This window comes from Dipodomys ordii, unplaced genomic scaffold, assembly GCF_000151885.1.
Source record: "Dipodomys ordii isolate 6190 unplaced genomic scaffold, Dord_2.0 Scaffold13, whole genome shotgun sequence".
Classification (NCBI taxonomy): Eukaryota; Metazoa; Chordata; class Mammalia; order Rodentia; family Heteromyidae; genus Dipodomys; species Dipodomys ordii.
Genome location: NW_012267229.1, coordinates 16,276,234 through 16,285,286, shown reverse-complemented (window position 1 = coordinate 16,285,286; position 9,053 = coordinate 16,276,234). Strand labels below are relative to the sequence as shown.

General features: G+C 45.6%; 2 protein-coding genes across 2 annotated transcripts in view; one reads left to right on the top strand and one right to left on the bottom strand.

The window, feature by feature from the left end:
- Romo1 (reactive oxygen species modulator 1) overlaps positions 1 to 121 on the bottom strand; it is a 3,932-nt gene extending 3,811 nt beyond the window's left edge. Inside the window, exon 1 of the mRNA XM_013011038.1 lies at positions 39 to 121. The gene's annotated coding sequence lies outside the window, so the exon portion shown is untranslated. The remainder of the gene's footprint in view (positions 1 to 38) is intronic.
- Nfs1 (NFS1 cysteine desulfurase) overlaps positions 122 to 9,053 on the top strand; it is a 17,343-nt gene continuing 8,411 nt past the window's right edge. The window contains exons 1-7 of the mRNA XM_013011037.1: positions 122 to 299; positions 804 to 913; positions 2,145 to 2,261; positions 3,723 to 3,806; positions 3,980 to 4,132; positions 7,298 to 7,391; positions 8,511 to 8,645. Of these exons, the coding sequence (XP_012866491.1) occupies positions 203 to 299; positions 804 to 913; positions 2,145 to 2,261; positions 3,723 to 3,806; positions 3,980 to 4,132; positions 7,298 to 7,391; positions 8,511 to 8,645 (790 nt within the window). The 5' untranslated portion in view covers positions 122 to 202. The remainder of the gene's footprint in view (positions 300 to 803; positions 914 to 2,144; positions 2,262 to 3,722; positions 3,807 to 3,979; positions 4,133 to 7,297; positions 7,392 to 8,510; positions 8,646 to 9,053) is intronic.

The window sequence follows — 9,053 nt, the reverse complement described above, 5'->3', positions numbered from 1 at the left end:
GCCGCCGCCGCCGGGCGCGGGGCACCCACCCATCTCACCTCGCTCTGGGCCTCGGTCGCTCGGCTCCACGTCTCACACGGAAAGCAAGGCGGAGCACACTCGGGGCCCGAGGAATTACTTCCGGGGCTCCAGGCGGTTACTTCCGGAGCCTGAGCCCGACGCTCGTCGCTTCTTCAGGTGGTGGGCTCTGCGGCCTGGGAACATGCTGCTTCGAACCGCATGGAGGCGGGCAGCTCCGGCTGCGGCCGCCGTGCAGGGGCTGAGGCCTGCGGACCCCACCCGGGGACTGCGCCTGCGCGGTACGTTCCCAGTCCCGTTCTGCCACCCTCGCTGCAGACGCGGATCTTTCCTCGGCCTCAGCGTCCGGCCCTCCACGCCCCCAGAGCCCGGGGTCTCCTCTGCCTCACTGGTCCCCGACAGCTGTTACTAGTCTCTGGTCCAGGTCCCATCCAGTCAGGAAGCGTGGAAGGAGATCTCGGGTTTTTTCCACCTCTGCTTTCCTAGTTAGCTTTGTCTCTGAGAGCCCTCCTTACTGCCTTCGGGTGCACATTGTCACCAGCGTCCCCCGGCCAAGACCCCTGATCTTCTTTTACACCTGCTTGAGTCTCTTGTTTTTCTGCTCTTGCCTTGAGACTCGACCCCAGTGTCCCTTAAACTTCTCATCTCACCTCTATCCAGCTTTGAGCTGCTGTCTCCCATGACCTGTGGGCCATAGTTGCATCATTTTTTACTCGGCCACTCCACTTGATTGATTGGTTGGTTGGTTAATTAATTAATTAATTGATTGATGATTGACTTGTCAGTTGTAGATCATGCCCCCCAGTCTACTAGTCCCTCAGACACAGCTGCTGCCCCTGAGACAGAGTCAGTTCTGCGACCTCTCTATATGGATGTGCAAGCTACGACTCCTTTGGTAAGGATGGAGGGGCAGCTTTCCCCAGGCAGTTTATAGGATGTTGAAGACCAGTTTATAGGAAGTTGAAGAAACAAAAATATTCCAAAAAAGCATCTGTGGGGCTGGGAAGGTAGCTCAGTGGTTGAGTGCTTGCCTTGCAGGCCCCGTGTTTGATTTCTCAGCATCATAAAAGCAGAAAAAGCCAGAAATGGTGCTATGATTCAAGTGGTAGAGAGCTAGCCTTGAGCTGAAGAAGTGAGGGACAGCTCCCAGGCCCAGAGTTCAGGCTCTATAACCGACCAAAAAAAAAGAAAAAGAGTCTCTGTAGAAGTCAGTTGAGAGTGCTAGCAAGAGGGCAAGAACATTCTACTAAAAGTAGGGAAGTTTATGTTTTAGTTCACTGGAACTGAACTGCATACTAGCTCTTGATCTTGATCTTGTTTAAATCACTTTTAGTATGCCGGCACTGTATAGTAGTAGTAAAAGCCTGGGCTCTAGAATTAGCTGGGCTGGCACTTGGTAACTATATGAACTTGATCGAGTATTAAATGGATTAAAAGATATAAAAACCTGGGGCTGGGAAGGTGGCTCAGTGGTAGAGTGCTTTCCTTGCATGCATGAGGCCCTGGGTTTAATTCCTCAACACCATATAAGCAGAAAAAGCCACAAGTGGCGCTGTGGCTCAAGTGGTAGAGCGCTAGCCTTAAGCTGAAGAGCTGAGGGATAGTGCCCAGGCCTAGAGTTCAGGCCCATGACTGATCAAAATATATATATAGAAACCTAGCAAATGATAGATATTGTTTTATTACTATTGTTGTTTGTTGAAGTCTGAACCCGGGGCCTTGTACATGCTAAGCACACACTCTACCACTGAGCTATACCCCTAGACTCTCTATTCCTAGTCTACTATTAACTCACGTTTTCACCACTGTGGGAGAAATATTTGCGCAGGCCCTCCTGAATCCCATTGCCTAGCAGGAATAGAAAGAACAGTAGAAACAGTTGTCAGAACAACACAATGTTTATCAGCTACCTGAGAGATTAGTAGAAGAATATGATTGCAGATGGTTTGGGAATGGAAGTACATTAGGCTGATAGTAGTTAGTTCCTGAGGGTATAGACAATGTTTAAAGCCTAACCTTGGCAGAGTTGGGAGTGTGTTGAGGCAGGGTTGGCAGGTCTGGGGAGAGGGAGTGGGGTCTGACTTGACCTATAACACAAAGAGACTGATGCACTCTGATCTGCTCAGGACCCTCGGGTACTGGATGCCATGCTCCCTTACCTCATCCATTACTATGGGAATCCACACTCCCGGACTCATGCTTACGGCTGGGAAAGTGAGGCGGCTATGGAACGTGCTCGAGAGGTTAGTGCAGAACAGGGTTGGAGGCTCGGACAACAGAGGTTTAATGGCCTGTGCAGGGATTCTTTTTGGTAGGAGGTGTGCAGAGTGGAGATGGATATGGTTTTGAGGGGGGGGTGTGTATGACAGTTGTGGGGCTTGAACTCAGGGCCTGGGTGTTGTCCCTTAGCTTTGCCCTCAGGGCTGGCACTCTACCACTTGAGCCACAGATTCACTGCCAGCTTTTTGCTGGTTAATTGGAAATAAGGTCTCAAGGATTTGTCTGCCAAAAGCTGGTTTCAAACTGCAATCCTCAGATCTTAGACTTCTGAAATAGATTTATAGAGGTGGGTTACTAGGCATTTGGCTTCTATAAAGGTTGAATTAAGTTAAATAGCATATTTACATGTATTAAAAACCCATATCCAGGCTAGGAATGTGGCTTAGTGGTAGAATGCTTGCCCAGCATGTATGAAGCCCTGGGTTTGACTCCTCAGTACCACATAAACAGAAAAGGCCAGAAGTGATACCCTGGCTCAAGTGTTAAGAGTACTAGCCTTGAGCAAAAGAAGCTCAGGGACAGTGCCCAGTCTCTGAGTTCAGGACTGGCAATAAATAAATAAATACATATATATATGTGTATATATATATATATATGTGTGTGTGTTTATATATATATGTATATATACATATATATATGCACACTGAAACAAACTCCAAAGATATGGAAATAAAGGACTTTTTAAAATTTGTTTTTTCTTTTTCTGATGACTATTCTTTTTTTTTTTGTCATGGGGCTTGAACTCTGGATTTGGGCACTATCCCTCAGCTCTTCAACTGAAAGCGAGTGCTCAACAGCTTGAGCCACAGCGCCACTTCTAGTTTTCTGGTGGTTTACTGGAGATGAGCCTCATGGACTTTCCTGCCCAGGCTGGCTTTGAACTGTGATCGTCAGATCTCAGCCTCCTGAGTAGCTAGGATTACAGGAATGAGCCACCGGCACCCAGCTTTCTGATGACTATTCTTTACCTTATATACAGTGTATTCATGTGTGCATCTGTGGGAGGATGGGGAGGACACAGAATCATCAGGAAAAGGATGGAACAGTGCAGCAGTGGAGCATACTAGCTGCACTAGACATTGATTAAAATGAATTGCGCAACTAATGGGTGGAGATGGGAGGGAGGGAATGGGAGAGAAAGAGGGAATCGATGATACTGTGTGAAAGGAAATGTACTTATTACCTGATGCATGTAAAGGAAATCCCACTGTATATAACCTCTAAAACAATAAAGCAAATTAGAAAAAAAAATATAATAACATCCTACACATATGATCCTAGCCAGACCTAGTAGATGCAGAGTATCTTCATGGGCAATTGGAATGTAGTGAGCTCTTCTTTCTGCAGAGATCTACCCCAGTTGTTTGCAGCTCCTTTCTTGCCTGGGGAATTAATCTTATGTATCTTTATTTCTTGACTTACAGCAAGTAGCTTCTCTGATTGGGGCTGATCCTCGTGAGATCATTTTCACTAGTGGAGCTACTGAATCCAACAATATAGCAATTAAGGTAAGGGATGGGAGCTGGGAGTAGATCTTAGTGATAGAGTTCTTACATTGTATGAGTAAAGCCTTGAGATCCATCCAGCATAATAAATAAATAAATAAATAAATAACTTTATAAATGGGATTGATGTCATTGCTAACTCTGAGTATGCTTTTTTCATGATTACCAATTTTTAGGGTGTAGCCAGGTTCTATCGGTCAAGGAAAAAGCACCTGATCACCACTCAGACAGAACACAAATGTGTTTTGGATTCCTGTCGTTCACTGGAAGCTGAAGGCTTTCGAGTCACCTACCTCCCAGTGCAGAAGACTGGAATCATCAACTTAAAGGTAGGAAGGACTCTTGGAAAAGAAACAAAATGGAGAAGTCTGGCTTCTGTCTATCTCTTCAGCTTCACCTGGGGCTTGAAGGTTGACATAGTGGTATGGATAGAGTGTAGACAAATAGAATGTACAGACATTGTGTTCTCCATAAGCTTAAAAGCGCACTGTTCTCTTCACCAAAGGAATTGTTTCTCAGTTTGGTGGGTGTTTCCTGGTTTGTATGAGAGCCGCTTGGTGGGGGGGTGGAGAAGGGAGGTGTGGGTGCTGGGAAGGTAGCTCAGTGGTAAAGGTTGAGCTCTAGCCTTAGGCAATAGCAGCTCAGAGACAGTGCCCAGGCCCTGAGTCCAAGCCCTACAATCAGCAGAAAAAAAAAAAAAAAAAAGAGCGCTGGGTATGTGTGCAGGAAGTCAGGGATTCACACTGCATCACTACTAATGGCTGGACATGGCAGTGTACTCCTGACACCCTCCATGTGGAAAAACACACGCAGAGATCTAAGGATGATAGTTCAAAACCAACCCAGCAGACAAATCTAAGACACTCTTATCTCCAATTAGCCAGGAAAAACAAAAACAAAAAAACAACTAAAGGGGCTGGGAAGGTGGCTCAGTGGTAGAGCGCTTGCCTTGCATGCATGAGGCCCTGGGTTCAGTGCCTCAGCACCACATAAGCAAAAAGAAAAAAGCTGGAAGTGGCGCTGTGGCTCAAGTGGTAGAGCGCTAGCCTGGAGCTGAAGAGCTGAGGGACAGGGCCCAGGTCCAGAGTTCAGGCCCCACGACTCAACCCCCCCCCCCAAAAAAAAAGAAGGAAGGAAAGAGAAAAAAGAAACAAAGATGTGGCTCAAGTGGTAGAGTGCCAGTTCTGAGCAAGAAAGCTGAGTGCTAGTGAAAGGCCCTGAGTTCAAGTCCCAGTACAAGCACAAACACACACACATATACATACTTTCTCTCTCTGTTTCTCTTGTTTCTCTTTCCCTCTCACATACACACACACACAAAAGAAAAATGCTGATGGAATTTGGAAATAGAAAAATGACCCCCCCCAAAAAAAAAGAAAAATAAAACCTTTTGAAATTATTTTAGAAGGGAAATAAGGCATAAGGGAGACTGATTATAGGGGCTGAGTTTGATCCGGATACATTGTATGAAGGAATAGAAATCTTACACTTATACAACTAATTAATAAGTTAATAAAAATAGTTTTTTAAAATAGGTGGGAGGGGGCTAAGCTGGGCAGGATGCATGCCTGTAATGTTTGCTATTCAGGAGTCTGAGACCTGAGGCTCATACTTCAAAACCAGCTTAAGCAGGAAAGTCTGGGAGACTCTTATGTCCCATTAGTTACCAAAAAAAGCTAGAAGTGGAGCTTTGGCTCTAGTGGTAGAAGTCTAGCCTTGAGCAAAAAAAAAAAGAATTCATATATAACACCCAGACACTGAGTTCAAGCCCCAGGACTGGCACAAAAAGAAAAAATGGGGGGAGGGGTGGAAACTAGTAGAATGGCTTAAGTAATACAATATCTGCCAAGGAATTCAAAGCTCTGAGTTCAAATCCTAGTGCTGCAAAAACCAATCCAAAAGAGCCTAGAGAGTCATCATACTGTTTTCTGGAAGTTAAAAAAAATGTGTTTCAGCCGGGTGCTGGTGGCTCTCGCCTATAGTCCTAGCTACTCAGAAGGCTGATATCTGAGGATCATGGTTCAAAGCCAGCCGGGGAAGGAAAGTACATGAGACTCTTTTGTTTTGTTTTTTTGAGTCTGGTCCTGGGGCCTGAACTCTCGGCTTAGGTGCTGTCCCTCAGCTCTTCAGCTCAAGGCTAGCGCTCTACTACTTGAGCCACAGCACCACTTCCAGCTTTTTTTCTTTTTTGCTTATGTGGTGCTGAGGAATCGAACCCAGGGCCTCATGCATGCAAGGCAAGTGCTCTACCACTGAGCCACCTTCCCAGCCCGTACATGAGACTCATCTCCAATAAACTACCTAAAAAGCCAGAAGTGGTGCTGTGGTTCAAGAGATAAAGTGCTAGCCTGGAAAGGGGGAGGGGGGGCAGAGAAAGAAGCTCAGGAACAGTGCCCAGGCCCTGATTGCAGGCCCTAGGACCAGCATACACACAAATAAGAAAAAACTAAAGTGTCTACCATGATGCTTATTTTAATTCCTATCAGTTAGTAAACAGTACTACCAAATATAAAAAATAAAAAAGAAATGACCCTGCTATTTTACATTCTTACCAGCTATGTATGAATAACCTACTTTCTCTGCATTCTTACCACCATTTTAAGTTGTCACTTCCTTTTTTAAGTGTTGGGATTAAGTCTGTGGGTTTTTTGTTTTTTTTTTTTGGGTCCAGTCATGGGCCTGAACTCTGGGCCTGGGTGCTGTCCCTCAGCTCTTCAGCTCAAGGCTAGCGCTCTACCACTTGAGCCACAGCGCCATTTCCGGCTTTTTTCTTTTTGCTTATGTGGTGCTGAGGAATCGAACCCAGGGCCTCAAGCATTCAAGGCAAGCGCTCTACCACTGAGCCAACTTCCCAGCCCAAGTCTGTGGGGTTTTTTGTTTGTTTGTTTTGGTCAGTTGTGGGACTTGAACTCTGGGCTTGGGTGCTGTCCCTGCACTCTTTTTTTTTTTGGGGGGGGGTCCGGTCGTGGGGCCTGAACTCTGGGCCTGGGCGCTGTCCCTCAGCTCTTCAGCTCAAGGCTAGTGCTCTACCACTTGAGCCACAGCGCCACTTCCGGCTTTTTTCTTTTTGCTTATGTGGTGCTGACGAATCGAACCCAGGACCTTGAGCATGCAAAGCAAGCACTATACCACTGAGCCACCTTCCCAGCCCGGTGTCCCTGCACTCTTTAGCTCAAGGCGAGTGCTCTACCACTTGAGCCACAGCGCCACTTCTGGTTTTCTAGTGGTTTATTGGAAATAAGAGTCTCACGGACTTTCCTGCCCCAGCTGGCTTTGAACTGTGATCCTCAGATCTCAGCCTCCTGAGTAGCTAGGATTACAGGTGAGAGCCACCGGCGCTTGGCATGTCTGTGGTTTTATACATGCTTGGCAAATACTCTCCCTGTGACTTACAGCCTAGTTCCCTGCTATTTTAACTATTCTGATAAAGGTGCAGTAAAAGGCCTCTTTTCAGCAGTAAAGTTGCCTGTATTCTGGTTTCTTCCTCTTTTTAGGAACTAGAGGCTGCCATTCAGCCAGATACTAGCCTGGTCTCAGTTATGACTGTGAATAATGAGATTGGAGTGAAACAGCCAATTGCTGAAATAGGTAGGTATCATGAGTTAATTCTGACCCTGGGGTTCATCTTCAGGAGCAGGGGTAGATGGGTTTTCTAACCTGTATGATGATGATACTGTGAGGAAATCAAGGGGAGGATTGCTAAACTACCTTTTTCTTTGACATGAGTGGCACAGCCAGTATTTGAATCCAGGTCTAGTGCCCTTTATGTTCTTGTGTTTTGATTGAAGTTAATGTCAAAAACTGTAAAACAATAAAAAGTCCTTTATCAGCCAGGCACTGGTGAGCTCATGTCTGTAATCCTAGCTACTCAGGAGGCTGAAAGCTGAGGATCATGGTTAAAGCCAGCCCAGGCAGGAAAGTCCATGAGACTCTTGTCTTGAATAAACCACCAGAAAACTGGAAGTGGCACTGTGGCTGAAAGTGATGAGTCTTGAGCAAAAGTGCTCAGGGACAGTGCCCACACTGACAAAAAGAAAAAAAAGACCTTTATCATTCTACTTCTCATTTAGAACTTTTCCTTATTATCTTCACTTTTTATGGATTATTACCCAAAGACCTAATACTCTTTCCTTCTTTTAAGTCAGAATGTGGCATATTGAAAGACCAGTGTTAATGATGTAGTAAGAAGATTATGCATCAGAATATTTATTTGGTGCTTTGTCCTTGATCTTTTTTTTTTGGGGGGGGCTATGGTTGTGGAGCTTGAACTCTCGGCTTGAATGCCATCACTAAGCTCTTAAGCTCATGGCTAGTGTTCTACCACTTGAGCCACAGCACCACTTCTGGTTTTCTGGTGGTTATTTAGAGATAAAGTCTCACGGTCTTTCCTGCCCAGGCTGACTTTGCACCTCGATCCTCAGATCTCAACCTACTAAGTAGCTAGGATTACAGGCATGAACTACTGACATTCCCTTGATCTTTTAAAAGCTGAAAGGGAAAGGTACGGAGAGGTGGGGGAGGGGGGGAAGGGAGGTATGGATAAGGAGTGGATAAAGATTAGGGATGAAGGGAGACAGGAAATGGGAGAAGATTTGCCATATATTAACCAAGTCATTTACTATGGGTACAGACAATTGATGCATTATGGGACCACAGCCAGGTTACTTCCCAATACTGTGCTATATGTCTTCTCTGTTGTTTTCTCAGGACAGATATGCAGTTCCAGAAAGGTGTATTTCCATACTGATGCAGCCCAAGCTGTTGGCAAAATCCCACTTGATGTCAATGACATGAAAATTGATCTCATGAGCATTAGTGGTCACAAAATCTATGGGCCTAAAGGTACTTAGCTCCTCTTAGATTTCCTCTTCTTTGAGTTTCTGTGACATTCAGATGCCTGCATTCTCAGAACTTTGCTTTCTATAGGCTCATATATATCTTGGTGTTTGTTTCTAGAAGTCTTGATAATTTGTATCCTCTTAGTTTCTCTCTTTGTTTTTGTTTGTTTATTTTCAGTAATAGGACTTGAACTAGGGCCTGAGCACTGTCCCTAACCTCTTTTATTCAAGGCTAGCATTCTACCACTTTGAGCCACAGCACCACTTCCAGTGTTCTGGTGATTAATTAGAGATAAGAGCCTCATGGAAGCCGGGCCCTGGTGGCTCACGCCTGTAATCCTAGCTACTCAGGAGGCTGAGATCTGAGGATCGTGGTTCAAAGCCAGCCCGGGCAGGAGAGACCGTGAGACTC